At 43.4% G+C, this 19,446-nt stretch overlaps 1 protein-coding gene across 11 annotated transcripts in view; it reads left to right on the forward strand.

Moving 5' to 3' along the window:
* The window catches only part of LOC103626416 (achilleol B synthase), a 60,179-nt gene that overhangs the window by 12,719 nt on the left and 28,014 nt on the right, over positions 1 to 19,446 (forward strand). For all 11 annotated transcript variants that reach the window (XM_035959039.1, XM_035959042.1, XM_035959040.1 and 8 more), the window contains exons 7-8: positions 12,113 to 12,301; positions 12,667 to 12,780. In XM_035959039.1, the coding sequence (XP_035814932.1) occupies positions 12,113 to 12,301; positions 12,667 to 12,780 (303 nt within the window). The remainder of the gene's footprint in view (positions 1 to 12,112; positions 12,302 to 12,666; positions 12,781 to 19,446) is intronic.

Here is a 19,446-nt window from a genome sequence, read left to right on the forward strand (position 1 = left end):
TTGCACCACATGTTTTGTTTTTGCAATATCTTTTTGTAAATCCTTTTCAAAATCCTTTTGCAAAATAGTCAAAGGTAAATGAATAAGATTTTGCTAAGCATTTTCAAGTTTTGAAATTTTCTCCCCTTGTTTGAAATGCTTTTCCTTTGACTAAACAAAACTCCCCCTCAATAAATTCTCCTCTTAGTGTTCAAGAGGGTTTTTAAGATTTAATTTTGAAAATACTACTTGCTCTCCCTTTTGAACACAATAAGATACCAATTTGAAATATACCAATTGAAAATCATTTGTAAAATTAGGGTGGTGGTGCGGTCCTTTTGCTTTGGGCTCATACTTTCTCCCCCTTTGGCATGAATCGCAAAAAATGGATACTTTGAGTGAGATATAAGCCCTTGAATGACTCTCTCCCCCTTTGGTCATAAATAAATGAGTGAAGATTATACCAAAGACGGAGTGTTGCTCGGAGTGATGGCGAAGAATGAGTTACGGAGTGGAAGCCTTTGTCTTCGCCGAAGACTCCAATTCCCTTTCAATACACCTATGACTTGGTTTGAAATAGACTTGAAAACACATTAGTCATAGCATATGAAAGAGACATGATCAAAGGTATATAAATGAGCTATGTGTGCAAATCAACAAAAGAAGTTCCTAGAATCAAGAATATTTAGCTCATGCCTAAGTTTGTTCATCGAGAGGCTTGGTAAAGATATCGGCTAATTGATCTTTAGTATTAATGTATGAAATCTCGATATCTCCCTTTTGTTGGTGATCCCTTAAAAAGTGATACCGAATGGCTATGTGTTTAGTGCGGCTATGCTCAACGGGATTATCCGCCATGCGGATTGCACTCTCATTATCACATAGAAGAGGAACTTTGGTTAATTTGTAACCATAGTCCCTAAGGGTTTGCCTCATCCAAAGTAGTTGCGCGCAATAATGGCCTGCGGCAATGTACTCGGCTTCGGCGGTAGAAAGAGCTACGGAATTTTGCTTCTTTGAAGCCCAAGACACCAAGGATCTTCCCAAGAACTGGCAAGTCCCCGATGTGCTCTTTCTATTAATCTTACATCCCGCCCAATCGGCATCCGAATAACCAATCAAATCAAATGTGGATCCCCTAGGATACCAAAGCCCAAACTTAGGAGTATAAACTAAGTATCTCAAAATTCGTTTTACGGCCTTAAGGTGAGCTTCCTTAGGGTCGGCTTGGAATCTTGCACACATGCATACGGAAAGCATAATATCCGGTCGAGATGCACATAAATAGAGTAAAGATCCTATCATCGACCGGTATACCTTTTGATCGACGGATTTACCTCCCTCGTCGAGATCGAGATGCCCATTGGTTCCCATGGGTGTCTTGATGGGTTTGGCATCCTTCATTCCAAACTTGCTTAGAATGTCTTGAGTGTACTTCGTTTGGCTTAGGAAGGTGCCCTCTTGGAGTTGCTTCACTTGAAATCCTAAGAAATACTTCAACTCCCCCATCAATGACATCTCGAATTTTTGTGTCATGATCCTACTAAATTCTTCACATGTAGATTCGTTAGTAGACCCAAATATGATATCGTCAACATAAATTTGGCATACAAACAAATCATTGTCAAGAGTTTTGGTGAATAAAGTAGGATCGGCCTTTCCAACTTTGAAGCCATTAGCAATAAGGAAATCCCTAAGGCATTCATACCATGCTCTTGGGGCTTGCTTGAGCCCATAAAGCGCCTTAGAGAGCCTATAGACATGGTTAGGGTACTCACTGTCTTCAAAGCCAGGAGGTTGCTCAACATAGACCTCTTCCTTGATTGGTCCATTGAGGAAGGCACTCTTCACGTCCATTTGATAAAGCTTAAAGCCATGGTAAGTAGCATAGGCTAATAATATGCGAATTGACTCAAGCCTAGCTACGGGTGCATAGGTTTCACCGAAATCCAAACCTTCGACTTGAGAGTATCCCTTGGCTACAAGTCGAGCTTTGTTCCTTGTCACCACACCATGCTCATCTTGCTTGTTGCGGAAGACCCATTTGGTTCCTACAACATTTTGATTAGGACGTGGAACTAAATGTCATACCTCATTCCTAGTGAAGTTGTTGAGCTCCTCTTGCATCGCCATCACCCAATCCGAATCTTGAAGTGCTTTCTCTATCCTGTGTAGTTCAATAGAGGAAACAAAAGAGTAATGCTCACAAAAATGTGCAACACGAGATCTAGTGGTTGCCCCCTTATGAATGTCGCCGAGGATGGTGTCGACGGGGTGATCTCGTTGGATTGCTTGGTGGACTCTTGGGTGTGGCGGCCTTTGTTCTTCATCCTCCTTGTCTTGATCATGTGCATCTCCCCCTTGATCATTGCCGTCATCTTGAGGTGGCTCATTTGCTTGATCTTCTCCTTCATCAACTTGAGCCTCATCCTCATTTTGAGTCGGTGGGGATGCTTGTGTGGAGGAGGATGGTTGATCTTGTGTATTTGGAGGCTCTTCGGATTCCTTAGGACACACATCCCCAATGGACATGTTCCTTAGCGCGATGCACGGAGCCTCTTCAATACCTATCTCATCAAGATCAACTTGCTCTACTTGAGAGCCGTTAGTCTCATCAAACACAACGTCACAAGAAACTTCAACTTGTCCGGAGGACTTGTTAAAGACTCTATATGCCCTTGTGTTTGAATCATATCCTAGTAAAAAGCCTTCTACAGTCTTAGGAGCAAATTTAGATTTTCTACCTCTTTTAACAAGAATAAAGCATTTGCTACCAAAGACTCTAAAATATGAAATATTGGGCTTTTTACCGGTTAGGAGTTCATAAGATGTCTTCTTGAGGATTCGGTGTAGATACAACAGGTTGATGGCGTAGCAAGCGGTGTTGACCGCCTCGGCCCAAAACCGATCCGAAGTTTTGTACTCATCAAGCATGGTTCTTGCCATGTCCAATAGAGTTCTATTCTTCCTCTCCACTACACCATTTTGCTGTGGCGTGTAGGGAGAAGAGAACTCATGCTTGATGCCCTCCTCCTCAAGGAAGCCTTCAATTTGAGAGTTCTTGAACTCCGTTCCATTGTCGCTTCTAATTTTCTTGATCCTTAAGCCGAACTCATTTTGAGCCCGTCTCAAGAATCCCTTTAAGGTATCTTGGGTATGAGATTTTTCCTGCAAAAAGAATACCCAAGTGAAGCGAGAATAATCATCCACAATAACAAGACAGTACTTACTCCCGCCGATGCTTATGTAAGCGATCGGGCCGAATAGGTCCATGTGTAGGAGCTCCAGTGGCCTGTCGGTCGTCATGATGTTCTTGTGTGGATGATGGGCACCAATTTGCTTTCCTGCTTGGCATGCGCTACAAACCCTGTATTTCTCAAAATGAACATTTGTTAATCCTAAAATGTGCTCTCCCTTTAGAAGCTTGTGAAGATTCTTCATTCCAACATGGGCTAGTTGGCGGTGCCAGAGCCAACCCATGTTAGTCTTAGCAATTAAGCATGTGTCGAGTTCAGCTCTATCAAAATCTACTAAGTATAGCTGACCCTCTAACACACCCTTAAATGCTATTGAATCATCACTTCTTCTAAAGACAGTGACACCTACATCAGTGAAAAGACAGTTGTAACCCATTTTGCATAATTGAGATACAGAAAGCAAATTGTAATCTAATGAATCTACAAGAAAAACATTGGAAATAGAATGGTCAGGAGATATAGCGATTTTACCCAATCCTTTGACCAAACCTTGGTTTCCATCCCCGAATGTGATCGCTCGTTGGGGATCTTGGTTTTTCTCGTAGGAGGAGAACATCTTCTTCTCCCCTGTCATGTGGTTTGTGCACCCGCTGTCGAGTATCCAACTTGAGCCCCCGGATGCATAAACCTACAAAACAAGTTTAGTTCTTGACTTTAGGTACCCAAACGGTTTTGGGTCCTTTGGCATTAGAAACATGAACTTTGGGTACCCAAACACAAGTCTTGGAGCCCTTGTGTTTGCCCCCAACAAACTTGGCAACTACCTTGCCGGATTTGTTAGTTAAAACATATGATGCATCAAAAGTTTTGAATGAAATGTCATGATCATTTGATGCATTAGGAGTTCTCTTCTTAGGCAACTTAGCACGGGTTGGTTGCCTAGAACTAGATGTCTCACCCTTATACATAAAAGCATGATTTGGGCCAGAGTGAGACTTCCTAGAGTGAATTCTCCTAATCTTGCTCTCGGGATAACCGGCAGGGTACAAAATGTAACCCTCGTTATCCTGAGGCATGGGAGCCTTGCCCTTAACAAAATTAGACAATCTTTTAGGAGGGGCATTAAGTTTGACATTGTCTCCCCTTTGGAAGCCAATGCCATCCTTGATGCCAGGGCGTCTCCCATTATAAAGCATACTACGAGCAAATTTAAATTTTTCATTCTCTAAGTTGTGCTCGGCAATTTTAGCATCTAATTTTGCTATATGATCATTTTGTTGTTTAATTAAAGACATGTGATCATGAATAGCATTAATATCAACATCTCTACATCTAGTACAAATAGATACATGCTCAACGATAGATGTAGAGGGTTTGCAAGATTTTAATTCTACAACCTTAGTATGTAATATATTGTTTTCACTTCTAAGGTTAGAAATAGTAACATTGCAAACATCAAAATCTTTAGCATTAGCAAGCAATTTCTCATTTTCAACCCTAAGGCTAGCAAGAGAAACATTCAACTCATCAATCCTAGCAAGTAAATCAACATTATCATTTCTAGGATTGGAAGTTGAAACATTACAAACATGAGAATCAACCTTAGCTAACAAATTAGCATTTTCATTTCTAAGGTTGTCAATAGTTTCATGGCAAGAGCTTAGCTCACTAGAAAGTTTTTCACATTTTTCTATTTCTAGAGCGTAAGCATTTTTGACCTTAACATGCTTCTTATTTTCTTTAATAAGGAAGTCTTCTTGGGTGTCCAAGAGATCATCCTTCTCATGAATAACACTAACCAATTCATTAAGTTTCTCTTTTTGTTGCATGTTGAGGTTGGCAAAAAGAATGCGTAAGTTATCTTCCCCATCACTAGCATTTTCGTCACTAGAAGACTCATATCTAGTGGAGGATTTAGATTTAACCTTCTTATTTTTGCTGTCCTTTGCCATGAGGCATTTGTGGCCGATGTTGGGGAAGAGAAGGCCCTTGGTGACGGCGATGTTGGCGGCGTCCTCATCGTCGGAGGAGTCGCTAGAGCTTTCGTCGGAGTCCCACTCCCGACAAACATGGGCATCGCCGCCCTTCTTCTTGTAGTATCTCTTCTTCTCCTTTCTTCTCCCCTTCTTGTCATCGCCCCTGTCACTGTCACTAGATATTGGACATTTTGCAATAAAATGACCGGGCTTATCACATTTGTAGCACACTTTCTTGGAGCGGGGTTTATAGTCCTTCCCCCTCCTTTGTTTGAGGATTTGACGGAAGCTCTTGATGATGAGCGCCATCTCCTCGTTGTCGAGCTTGGAAGCGTCGATGGGTTGTCTACTCGATGTAGACTCCTCCTTCTCCTCCGTCGCCTTGAATGCGACCGGTTGTGCTTCGGGTGTGGAGGAGGTGCCTTGCTCGATGATTTTCTTTGAGCCTTTAATCATTAGCTCAAAGCTCACAAATTTTCCTATAACTTCCTCGGGAGACATTAGCTTATGTCTAGGATCACCTCGAATTAATTGAACTTGTGTAGGGTTAAGAAATACGAGGGATCTAAGAATAACCTTGACCATCTCATGGTCATCCCATTTTTTGCTCCCGAGGTTGCGCACTTGGTTCACCAAGGTCTTCAAGCGGTTGTACATAGCTTGTGGATCCTCCCCTTGGTGAAGCATGAAGCGACCGAGCTCCCCCTCGATCGTTTCCCGCTTGGTGATCTTTGTCACCTCGTCTCCTTCGTGCGCGGTCTTGAGTACGTCCCAAATTTCCTTCGCACTTTTTAACCCTTGCACCTTATTATACTCCTCTCGACTTAGAGAGGCGAGGAGTATAGTAGTGGCTTGGGAGTTAAAGTGGTGAATTTGGGCCACCTCGTTCGAGTCGTAGTCTTCATCCCCTACGGATGGTACCTATACACCAAACTCAACAACATTCCATATGCTTGTGTGGAGTGAGGTTAGATGATGCCTCATTTTGTCACTCCACATATTATAATCTTCACCGTCAAAAACCGGTGGTTTGCCTAATGGAACGGAGATTAAAGGAGTACGTTTTGAAATATGGGGATAGCGTAGAGGAATCTTACTATACTTCTTGCGCTCTTGGCGCTTAGAAGTAACGGACGGTGCCTCGGAGTCGGAGGTCGATGGTGATGAAGAGTCGGTCTCGTAGTAGACCACTTTCCTCATCCTCTTGTGTTTGTCGCCTCTCCGATCCGACTTGTGGGAAGAGGGTTTCTTCTCCTTCCCCTTCCCTTTGTTGGAGGAGTTTTTCTTCTCCTTCCTCTTGTTGCGGGACTCTTCCGATGAAGTCGACCCGTGGCTTGTAGCGGGCTTGTCGCCGGTCTCCATCTCCCTCTTGGCGAGTTCTCCCGACATCACTTCGAGTGGTTAGGCTCTAATGAAGCACCGGCCTTTGATACCAATTGATAATCGCCTAGAGGGGGGGTGAATAGGGCGAAACTGAAATTCTCAAAAATAATCAAAACTACAAGCCGGGTTAGTGTTAGAAATATAATCGAGTCCGCGAGAGGGCGTAAAAACAAATCACAAGCGAGTAAAGCGGTGAGACACAAGGATTTGTTTTACCGAGGTTCGGTTCTCGCAAACCTACTCCCCGTTGAGGTGGTCACAAAGACCGGGTCTCTTTCAACCCTTTCCCTCTCTCAAACGGTCCCTCGGACCGAGTGAGCTTTCTCTTCTCAATCACTTGGAACACAAAGTTCCTACAAGGACCACCAAAAGATTGGTGTCTCTTGCCTCAATTACAAGTGAGTTTGATCGCAATAAAGAATCAAGAAAGAAGAAAGCAATCCAAGCGCAAGAGCTCGAAAGAACACAAGCAAATCTCTCTCCCTAATCACTAGGGCGTTGTGTGGAGTTGGAGAGGATTTGATCTCTTGAGTGTGTCTAGAATTGAATGCTAGAGCTCTTGTAAGTGGTTGGAAGTGTAAAAACTTGGATTCAATGAATGGTGGGTGGTTGGGGGTATTTATAGCCCCAACCACCAAACTAGTCGTTTGGTGGGGCTGACTGTCGTATGGTGCACCGGACAGTCCGGTGCACACCGGACATGTCCGGTGCGCCAGCCACGTCACCAAAGCCGTTGGGTTCCGACCGTTGAAGCTCTGTCTTCTGGGCCCGCCTGGATGTCCGGTGGCGCACCGGACATGAACTGTAGAGTGTCCGGTGCGCCAGTATAGGCGTGCCTGACTTCTGCCCGCGCTGGCGCGCATTCAATGCGCTGCAGGTAGCCGTTGGCGCCGAAGTATCCGTTGCTTTGATGGCACACCGGACAGTCCGGTGTACACCGGACATGTCCGGTGAATTATAGCGGACTAGCCGTTGCAAATTCCCGAAGCTGGCGAGTTCCTGAGGCCGCTCTTCCTTGGAGCAACGAACACTGTCCGGTGTACACCGGACAGTCCGGTGAATTATAGCGGAGCGCCTCTAGATTTTCTCGAAGGTGACGAGTTTGACTGGGAGTCCTCTGGTGCACCGGACATTGTCCGGTGCGCCAGAACAGAGGTGCCTTCGGTTGTCCCTTTGCTCTTTTGTTGAACCCAATACTTTGTCTTTTTATTGGCTAAGTGTGAACCTTTGGCACCTGTATAACTTATACACTGGAGCAAACTAGTTAGTCCAATTATTTGTGTTGGGCAATTCAACCACCAAAATTATTTAGGAACTAGGTGTAAGCCTAATTCCCTTTCAAAAGGTATTAGACAAATTTGCAAGTGTGCAACACTTCAATCCACGTATCAAGAATCTAAGATATTAATCTCACTCCTCAACTCACAAAATCTCTTTTCATCCAACGGCTTGGTGAAGATACCAGCTAATGGGGAATGGGTGCTCACATGGTCTATAACGATATCTCCACTTTGTTGGTGGTCTCTTAAGAAGTGGTGCCAGATGTCTATGTGCTTAGTGCGGTTGTGTTCATCATGATATCAACCATGTATTAGTGCAAACTAAATCAAGTCAGAGTGAGAAGAAGGATGAGTTATATCATTTGATTGCTCTCATAAGATTGTGGAATTAACTTGAGCAATATCACAAGTGAAAAACTAGGAAGAATCAATCGCAAAGAATCAAGCACACAAGACACAATGATTTTTCATGTGGTTTGGTCAAGCCTCAAATGCTTTCCTACTCCACGTTGTGGTGTCCCGATGGACAAGGGTTGCACTCAACCCATCTCAAGCGATCCAATGATTAACTTGAGTGCCATAGTCTTCCTTATCTCAATACTAGTCTCCTCGCAAGAATCTCTACAAGTTGGAGTCTCTTGCAGTCGTACATAGATTGATGGGAGTTACAACTCCAAAGAATACAACAATAGAGAGGGAGAACACACACAAGAGCAAAGCATAACACCGCAAAGTCAAAACATGAACGCACAACGAAAGAACAAGACTATCTCACAAGAACTGGTGCTCAGATCGCTTTGGGGTGTCTCACAAATGCGTAGGAGTGAGGTATGTGCTCTTGGCATGCTTGGGTGTCCTTGGAGGTCGAAATGGGGGTCCTTTTATATCCCAAAGGCAGCTAGGAATCATTGAACCTTCATCTAAAAACATGTTGAAAACTAGCTCTCGATTGGCACACTGGACAAGTCTGGTGCACCATCGTACCGGGAACAGGGACGGGTCCTCCGAGATTCTGACTAGGCACTTCCAAAATGGGTAGACACCTCCACGTTTCTGCTTCTCGTTGAAGTAGTTGTTGGGCGCCGAAGTAGCCGTTACCACGTGGCCCAGTACACAACCGGACCACTACTACATACGATCCAGTGAATTTTATAAATAAAATTCTCGAGAATGTAGAGTTCGTACGGATGGGGTCCAGTGCACCTCCGGACCAGTATTGTAGACGGTCTGGAGCACCATGCCTCCGTAGACCAAGTCTAGGCTCCCTGCGGACCCGGTCCTGTGCACCATCAGGCTGATCCAGTGAGTCCCGGACCAACCCAAACTAAGCTCTTTTGAGCCTTACTTCTTCACTTTGATTTGGCCTTTCTTGTGAGCTTCCCAATGACTTAGACAAACATTGTTAGAGTATAACCAATTGAACTAAGTCTAGGAAACTCACCTCTTTCTCATCTTTTCTCCAAGACAAACTAAGTCCAAAACACACTTTTCTCTACAGAATGAGTTAGAGTGCAAAAACAAGTGCTAAAAACATTGTAATAGGCATACACAACTTATCTAAAGGTTCAAACCTCACAGTTTTACCCTTTTTGCACACAATTACGTTTCTAGGCCTCTTTTGATAACATTTGGACTTAGTAACTTCCAAATTGTATCCGAGTAAACTTATGCTCATACACTTAGCAAACAAGTTAGTCCACAATGTTGTGTTGGACATTCAATCACCAAAATAGGTAGAAATAGCTATCTAGCCCATTTCTCTTTTAGTAGGGTTAACCCAGTAGTTATATAAACAATATTCCAAATAGCCATAGCTGCAAAACTACAAAAAAGGTCCTTAATTGTTTTTATTAATAATAGAAACAACACTTTTGGCTACCAATCCAAATTTTCTAGCTAATTATCCTTTATTGAGATAACACCTCTTCAGAGATGCCAAGAAAGTTTTTTATACTAAGAGGGAGCTTCGTTGCCAATTGTTTTTTTGTGAAAAGGTATCCTAGTTTGTCAGATACGCATATATTGATTGTATAAAGAATTAAGCATGATTATGTAGATCCAAACTAAGATCATCTCTCTCATTTGATATTTATTGGGATTGGTAAATATTGCGCAGTATAAGAAAAAGGCACAAGCACGATATTTATGTGCATGCAATAGATGGAAACTATCTATAGTTTATTGTCATGTAGAAGAGCCATGCACCATGCTGCAGGCAATTCCGCATGTGACTATAACACATCTCACTTTTTTTAAACATACAAGGGATCTACGTATCTTTATATTAAGAAAAAAACAGAAATTCTGATTACAATCACTCACACACACATACGTACATGAAACTTCTACTTCTATTACATAGGAAAGAACACATACGACCTAAAACCACTACCGGAATCCAACTCTTTACCGAGTAACAAGTGATTTATCGAGTGTTTTTTCGGCACTTAGCAAATAAGCTCTTTACCAAGTGTAAAAAATACTTTGCAACACTTCTTTGTCGAGTGTTTTTTCGATACTTGGTAAAGAGCTTATTTACCGAGTGTTGTAAAGATCTGCTTTGCCGAATGTTTTTTCGATACTAGGCAAAGAGTTTCTTTGTCGAGCGTTTTTTCGAAACTAGGTAAAGAGCTTCTTTGTCAAGTGTTTTTTGACACTAGGCAAAGATAATTTTTTAGATTGAAATTTGAAGCGGTAAATTAATTCAAATAAAAAGGTTTTCAACTATAAAGTTGTATAACTCGTTAAGATGTATCATATTTATTTTGGCCATTTTTTCGTATGACAAAGTTAAAGTAAATTTGTTCACAAAACTTATATATCTCTCTTGTAGTTTATGATATAAGAGAGAAGTATAAAATTTGTGAACAATGTTAGAACCACCATATTGGATGAATAAATAACCAAACAAATAACATAAACTTTGTAGATCTTAAGAAGTTATAGACTTTTGTAGTTTGCAACCTTTTGCTTTGAGGTCATCTTGTCAATAGAAACTATGTCTGAATTCAAAAATTTTAAAATTCAAATTTGTGAAACGATCTTGGACTAGAAAAAACCACCAAAATGATAGTTGTAGGTCTTAAAAAGTTATGAAACTTTGTAGTTGGCAACTTTTTTATTTGAAATCATTTGGTCATGGAAAACTATATTTGAATTCAAATTACGGATTTTTCAAACTGTCTCGAATGGAAAAACCACCAAAATTCAAGTTGTAGGTCTCAAAAAGTTATGTAACTTTATAATTGATAACTTTTTATTTGAAATCATCTTATCATATAAAAATATGTTTGAAGTTCTCAAATTTCAAACTCAAATTTTGTAAATGATCTCGGATGAAAAACTACTAAAATGAAAGTTGTAGGTCTCAAAGAGTCACTGAACTTTGTAGTCAACGACTTTTTCATTTGAATTCATTTAGTGCCTCAAATAATCACTTTACTCTTAGTTTGTTATAATACGTGGGAAAAGGAAAATGTAATATAGACATAAGTGATATACGGGTGGAGTGTAGATAATAAGGTTACGCATGAGAGAGGTAATCGAGTTCGAATCTCATCGGTCACAAAACATGTGAATTCAATTTAAAAATGGTGAAAATGATAGGGCGATGGATAGGGCAATGACGCTAATTGGTGGGAGGTTGGTTCCCCTAATTAAAAATGTTAATTTTGGGGTCTTTGCAATTCTTAAATTGCCGAGTGTTTTTTACATTCGATAAATTCTTTGCCGAGTGTCCGAAAAAGCACTCGGCAAAGAACCCTTTACCGATAAAATGTTTGTCGAATGTTTTTTACCAAGTGTAACACTCGACAAAGACTTTACCGAGTACAAAAATGTCTTTGCCGAGTGTCTGGGACACACGTCTTCATTGGGGAAACTAGAAAAGAAATTCCCTTTGCTCCAGGCACTCCCAGAAGCAACTCTCCTTTCCATCTTGCAGTAACACACAAGTCAGGTTAGGAGAAATACCATAAAAACACACTGATTTATGTGGTTCCAAAAAAATCCATGTTCCAAGAATAATCAATGTATTTAGCCCTTGTCTTATTACTCTCTCCATCATTCCATGAAGCTTGAATTCGCTGACATACCAAAATTTGGCTTAAATGGTCAATCTTCCTTGTTGAGTAAAAAGTTAAATCTTGAATGATTTTTATATGCCAAACCAAGCTAGCTAGGCTAGCTTTATATACATCTTTAATATATATGCTTTATATACTTGTTAATATGTATATAGCTTTAGAACAATATAAACAATTTTTTGGATGCTTGATTCACTTCTCTTTTGTTACAGGAAGATCTTCTCTATCCATACTCACAAGTGAAAAATATTATTTTTACTTGTCTCAACAAGTTTGTGGAGCCAATGTTAAATTGTTGGCCAATTAACAAACTCAGAGAGAGAGCTCTACATAACCTCATGGAACATATACATTATGAAGATGAAACTACTAAATATATTTGCCTTTGTCCTGTTAACAAGGTATTGTAGAACTATCTTTGTACTCTTCTATTAAAGGTGTATACTTGTTTATTCTAGGGAAAATCATATAAATAATAAGAAACACAACTATCCTAAAGTTAACCATGGTTTCATAAGCCCTTTTTGGAAGGTTCTTGCAATTTGTTCAAGATTTCCATCTTGGTAATGTTTATACTTTTGCTTGTCATTATATTGGAGCTAAATGTTGATTGGTCACATATGGTGGTGTTTCCATGTGGTGTATTGTTGAAATTGTCTAATAGGACATTGTGGAAATATTGTACTAAATAGCTACTTTTCTTTATTCTTATTCTTGTATTGAAGTCTAAGTAGATTTGATGGAACATATGATATTCTGTTTTTAGGCACTTAATATGATTTGCTGTTGGGTAGAAAATCCAAATTCAAATGCATTCAAGCAACATCTTCCAAGGATCTATGATTACTTTTGGCTTGCAGAAGACGGCATGAAAGCACAGGTACAACTTGAGACTATCTTTTGGAATTATTGGACTCAAATGTTTTTTATATTAACAATTTTTGAGTGATAAAGGGTCCGTTTGGTTGAGCTGTGGCTATGAAAAAAGCTACGGTGGACTGTGAGTTGTGGAAAAAGTTGTTGTGGGCTGTGAGCTATTAAAAAGCTAAAAACCGTTTGGTTGAAACCACTAAAAATCATTAAAAGTTATTCGATATATGTTTTCACAGTTCCATCCGAAAGCCATTAAAAGCAGGTCCAGTGGTGCTTTCATTTTTGCACTATGACAAAGTCGGCTTTTAGAAAAAGCTGCTTCCTGGATCTAGTCCTTTGGTTTGACTTTTGGCTTTTAGGGACAAAAGTCAAAGCCAAAAGCAAAACCAAACTCACCCAAAGTATTTAAAGAAACCTTCCAATTGAAGTATTAGCATTGAAGCAAATTTGAGTCTCAATAGTTAGTTGGAATGGACCAAAATTCTCTTTGGACTCTTCTTGTTTGCATGTAGAAAGTATAACTAGGGACACATAGTGTCGGTGTTTATCACCCGACTGTGCACCACGGGGTCCCCACGTGATGCTTTTGAGCAGGACAACATCGTTGATTGCGACTCGGTACGTGCGGCTGCATGTCGGGATCACACAAGGATTTATACAGGTTTGGGCCGCTAGAATGCATAACACCCTACTTTCTGTCGAGGCTGAGTATTTGAGTTTCACGGTGTTCAAGGATTAAAGATGAGCTATGGGCTACGAAGGGTGAGTTCTCCTATTGATCTAGTTGTGACATGGTTGCTATGAGAAGACTGATGAGCTATGAGGTTGTGATGTGATGTGTCAAGATGATATATCATATCGTAGGGGTACCCCCTCTGCCTTATATATATGACTAGAGGGTTATCCCTTTACAAGTCGTGATGACTATCTTACTCTAACTGAATCTATCCTTTTAATGTGGCATGGATTCCTGCTTATCCGGAGTTTAGTTGCCTTTCATCCATGTTATCACCGAGTATTTAGCTCTTCTAGTATGCTCAACCTCCTGGCCCGAAGTACCAGCGCTCCTTCTGCACATGACTTGGTCGTCCGATCTTCGCCTCCTTGGGTCGAGCTTATTCAGCTTGGTTGCGGCCTGAGGGCATGCCTTGCTAGGCAAACCATCGGGAGGCCCATCAAGCGGCCCATGGAGCGTTTCTGCACTCCTGCCCAAGGTTGGCCTCGGGTGAGCCGGAAAAGCGTCTCTCGCCCAGAGGTGGCCTCGGGCGAAATGGAATGGTGTCTCCCGCCTAAGGTTGGCCTCGGGTGATATGGAACAGAGTCTCCCGTCTAAGGTTGGCCTCGGCGAGTTCGAATAGCGTCTCCCATCCGAGGTTGGCGTCGAGTGATACGGAGCAGCGCCTCCAACCCAAAGCTGGCCTCGAGCGAGACGTAACAAGATCTCCCACCCGAGGTTGGCCTCAGGCTCCCATCCAGAGCTGGCCTTAGGCGAGATGGAAGAGCATCTCCTGTCCGAGGTTGGCTTCGGGCGAGACAAAATAGCGTCTCCAGTTCGATGTTGGCCTTAGGCAAGACGAAATAACGTCTCCCGTTCGAGGCAGGCCTTAGGTGAGTCAGAATAGCGTCTCTCATCTAAGGTTGGCCTTTGGGCGAGATGGAACAGCATCTCCCGCCCGAGGTTAGCCTCGGACGAGACGAAACTGCCTCTCCCATCCGAGGTTGGCCTCAACCGAGTCGGAACTGCGTTTTAGTGCTTGTAAGGATCCAGGAGATATCTATATCCCACAAGCCCCCGAGGCTCAAGCCAATTTTTAAGGGTAATTGGTTTGAGACTCCAAAAATGAATCGTGCTATTTAACTGTCTTATGCCTTTTGGTGCAGCTTTGTTCTGCCTTTGCATCCAGGTGCACCCAATGGGTGTAGCCCTCGAGCTTCAAGTTGACTTGAGAAACAATCAGCTTGAAGGTCCAAAACATGCTTCAGAATGCTTGGTCTTGTAGTCTTTGGAAATTTTCTAATGGTATCCTCCCTGTAGCCCCCTAATCTCAAACTGATTAAGATAATCAGGTTGAGGATCAAGAAACTTATTCCTCCAAGTGATCTTGGTGAGGTGGGCAGCAACACCTGAGCTAACAAAGTAGTCACTGAGGTGCGCGGTAACGCAACTCCCAAGCTGACGAGACATTAGCATAGCCTCCCGGAGTCGATGAGGTGGGCAACGACCCAGCCCCCAAGCAAGTGAAGCAGTGAGTCGGTGAGCTGGGCGATGGCCCAGCCCCCAAGCCGGTGATGTAGTTACTCAGCGAGGCGGGCAGTAGCCCAGCCCTTAAGTTGTCGAAGTAGTGTCTCAGCAAGGTGGGTAGCAGTCTAGCCTAGAGCCGATGAAGCAACGAGTTGGCGAGGCGGGCAACATCCTAGCCCCCGAGTCGGTGAAGTAGTGACTCAGCTAGGCGGGCAGCAGCCTAACCCTCGAGTTGTTGAAGTAGTGGCTCGATGAGGCGGGTAGCAGTCCAACCTCTGAGCCAGTGAAGCAACGAGTTGGCAACGCGGGCAGCATCCCAGCCCCGGCCGGTGAAGTAATGACTCGGTGAGGCGGGCATCAGCCCAACCCCCAAGCTATCGAAGTAGTGGCTCGGCGAGCTTGATGTTTGATCATGCAACTTTGAGTATTGAGCTTTGAAGATCCTATTAATACTTATCTTTGTGTCATGAAGTAAGAATCGAGTCCATGTCGTCGAGGCGCAGCGAGAGTGTGTAACGTTGTTCATGGGTCGGAGTGCAGCCTTTGGTGACTGCTTTCATAAAGTAGGACTGAGTGCACCCTAAGTCAAGCGAGGCATGTAGCACCGAGCTGGGGTCAGACTTCACCGCCCAAACCGATTGCTTCGTGTAAGTAAGGGCTTAGAGGCCACCCATGAATTAAGCGAGGCATGTAGCACCGAACTGGGGTCGTACTTCGTCGCCTGCGCTGACTACCTTGTGTAAGTAAAGGCTTAGAGGTCACCCATGAGTTAAGCAAGGCATGTAGCAGCGAACTAGGGTCAGACTTTGCCGCCCGAGCTGATTGCCTGGTGTAAGTAATGGCTTAGAGGTCGCCCATGAGTCAAGTGAGGCATGTAGCACCGAACCAGGGTCGGACTTTGCTGCCCAAGCCAATTGCCTCATGTGGTAGGGTATGGTGTGCACCTTTTTTGTAAGCGTGAGCATGTAACACCAACTTAAGTCAATCCCGAATTAAGTCGATTGCTCCATAAGTAGTCTACCAAAGTACAAATATTTATGGGCAGAAAGTAGAACTTTATTGAAAAAGAGTTCACAGAATTACATGTGGTAGCCCACCCTCTAGAATTTATGGTGCTGCTAAGGGTAAAATTTTCTGAGATGCTCAATGTTCCAGGAGTTCCCAATTGCAGTGCCATCCATCTGAGTTAGCCGGTATGAGCCCGACCGAGCCACTTCCGTGATTATGAAGGGTCCATCCTAGGGTGGTGATAGCTTGTGGCGTCCTTTTCCCCATTGTATGCACTAGAGCACAAGGTTTCTTAATGCAAACGATCAGTGGTGTATCGCCTTGTCGTGGTAGCGCCTCAGGGTCTACTGGTATCTGGCCGACTGAATAACGACATTTAGCCGTTCCTTGTCCAGCACATCAATTTCTTCGAGTCGGGTTGCTTCTGCTTCTGTGATGTTTTTGAAGGTAGACTTAGTGCCCCGAAAGCAAGGTCTACCGGCAACACTGCTTCTCGCCCATACACCATGAAGAAGGGGTATTTCCATGCAAGGCTTGGCTAGGTTAATTTCGTAAGCTCCAAACCACATAGGCCAGTTCCTTGATCAATTTCCCTACAAACTTCTCGATTTTGTTAAAGACCCTCTTTCTAAGTGCCTCTAGTATCATTGCATTTTCTCTTTCCACCTGCCCATTGGCCCTGGGGTGCGCTACCGAAGCAAACTTGAGCTGGATGCACTTTTGTTCACATAAGTTGAAGAATTCGACATTGGTGAAGTTTGAACACAGATCTGTGATGATGCTATTGGGTATCCCAAACCTGAAGATAATCTTGTAGATGAACTCTACCACGTTGGCCGAGGTCAGAGTGGCAATTGGCTTGTACTCTATCCATTTTGTAAATGTGTCAAAAGCTACCAACACATGCGTATATCCTCTATGAGCTTTCTTGAATGGCACGACCATGTCCAGCCCCTAGAATGCGAAGGGCTAAGTGATTGGAATAGTCTGCAATTGTTGTGCTGGTAGATGTTGTTGCTTGGCCAAGAATTGACAGAATTCACATCTCTAGACTAGGTCGGCTGCATCTTTCTTTGCAGTTGGCCAGCAAAAACCAGCCCAGAATGCCTTCCCGATAAGTGTTCTCGATGTTGCATGAACCCTACATTGCCTCGCGTGGATTTCCTACAGCAAGTGTTTTTAAGGGCATGAGTCAATGCACTTCATGAAAACACCCTTGGCCCCTCTTTTGTATAGTGCATCGCCTATGACTGATTAGTGAGCCGACTGCCTTGCGATACGCTCGACCGTGGCTCTATCATCTTGCTCTTCTTCATTTTTATGTATTTGATGATTGGTACCCTCCAGTCATTCGGATCTGGTTCTGCTTACTCTATTGCCTTGCATTCTTCCCCTGGCCCTGACTTGACACTGGGTTGTTGTACCTCTTGGACGAAGACAACTGAGGAAGCCTGTGCTCGGCTCGATCCTAGATTAAATAAAGCCTCAATTGCCATGTTGCAGTCTCTCTCAATGTGGTGAAACTCCAACCCTTCAAATTTATCCTCAACTTTCCTAACCGCAGCACAATAATTGCTCATTGATTCTATGGAGTAGTCCCAATCTTTATTGACCTCGCTAATGACAACCTGAGAATCTCCGTATACCATCAATCTTTTGATTCCAAGTGACATGGCAATATTAAGCCCATGTATCAAGGCTTCATATTCTGCAGCGTTATTGGAGGCGGGAAATAGGAGTTGCAGTGCATACAAGAGCTGATCTCCTCTAGGGGCAATGAAAAGTATGCTTGCCCCTACTCCTTGTAATCTCAGTGACCCATCAAAGTACATCTTCATACTTCCATTGGATTAGAATTTTCAGGAATCAATTGCTCGGTCCACTCTGATTTGAAGTCTACTAGAGCTTGGGTCTTGATTGTCGTGCGAGGTCAAAATTCTATGTTGTGAGCTTTGAGTTCGCACGCCCACTTGGATTTTCTTCCCACTGCTTCTCTATAGCAGAGTATGTCTCCTATCAGGAAGGTTGTAACCACTACGCCTTTGTGGTCACCAAAGTAGTGGCGTAACTTTTACACGTGAGAAGTACTGTGTATAGCAGCTTCTGTACTTGAGGGTATCTGATCTTGGAGGGCCCGAGGACTTTGCTGATGAAGTACACAGGGTGCTGGATGGGATGTGCATGCTCTTCTTCTGTCCGTTCTACTAATAATGTGGTGCTTACCACATGAGTCATGCACGAGATGTACAACAACAGGTCTTCAGTCGGTTGGTCGACGGTGGCTCAACTGGGTGGTTTGAGGATCGATGGGGTAGTCAGGAATTTCTTGAGTGCCTCCAATGCTTCTTGAGCCTCAGGGGTCCACTAGCATCTATCCACCTTCTTGAGGAGTTTTTAGAATGGCATGCCTCTCTCACCGAGCCGTGAAATGAAGCGACTCAGTGCTGCCATGCAACCAGTAAGCTTCTGAACCTTCTTTTGTGATCGTGGCAGTTCCATCCTTAGGATGGCTTCAATTTTCTCTGGGTTGGCCTCGATTCCCCGGTGACAGATGATGAACCCGAGGAGCTTCTCGGCTGGTACCCCAAACATGCACTTGTCTGGGTTATGCTTCCAGCGGTAGCGCCTCAGGCTACTGAAGACCTACTGGAGGTTGTCGATGAAGTTCTTCGGGTTCATAGTCTTGATTACCACGACGTCAACGTAGGCCTCCACCTGCTTGCCCCAATGGTCAGCTAAGCATGTTTGGATGGCCCATTAATAGGTTGCTCCATCATTTTTGAGGCCAAACGACATGGAGGTATAGCAGAAGGTTCCGAAGGGTGTGACAATTGTCGTTTATTCCTGGTCTTCCTCCACCAGACTGATCTGGTGATATCCCGAGTAACAGTCTACGAAGGAGAGCATGGAACAACCAGCGATGGAGTCAACCACTTGCTCTATTCTAGGGAGCCCGAAGGGATCCTTCGGGTAGTGTTTACTGAGATTGGTATAGTCGACGCACATGCGTCAATCAACTTTATTCTTTTTTAGTACAAGAACAGGGTTCGCAAGACACTCAGGGTGCATTACTTCTTTAATGAATCATGCTGCTACTTGGCGAGCTAGCTCGACCCATATGGCTTCTCTCTTGTTGGGTGTAAAGCGTCACAACTTTTGTCAGCTTGAGGATACACCTTCAATTTGTGCTCGCCTAGCTCTCTGGAGACTCTTGGCATGTTCGCGGGTTTCCACGCGAATACATCCCAGTTGTCCTGCAGAAAATGGACGAGCGTCTTCCTATTTGGCGGTGAGGCTGGAGCTAATGATCGTCGTCTTGAGTTTGTCGAGGAAGCCGAGATTGGCTTTCTTGGTTTCTTCAACCAAGTGCATGGTGGTACTTGTAGATGCTTCATTTGCTGGGATTGTGAGGTCATCCCCTGA

The sequence above is a fragment of the Zea mays genome, chromosome 5 (assembly GCF_902167145.1).
Source record: "Zea mays cultivar B73 chromosome 5, Zm-B73-REFERENCE-NAM-5.0, whole genome shotgun sequence".
NCBI lineage: Eukaryota > Viridiplantae > Streptophyta > Magnoliopsida > Poales > Poaceae > Zea > Zea mays.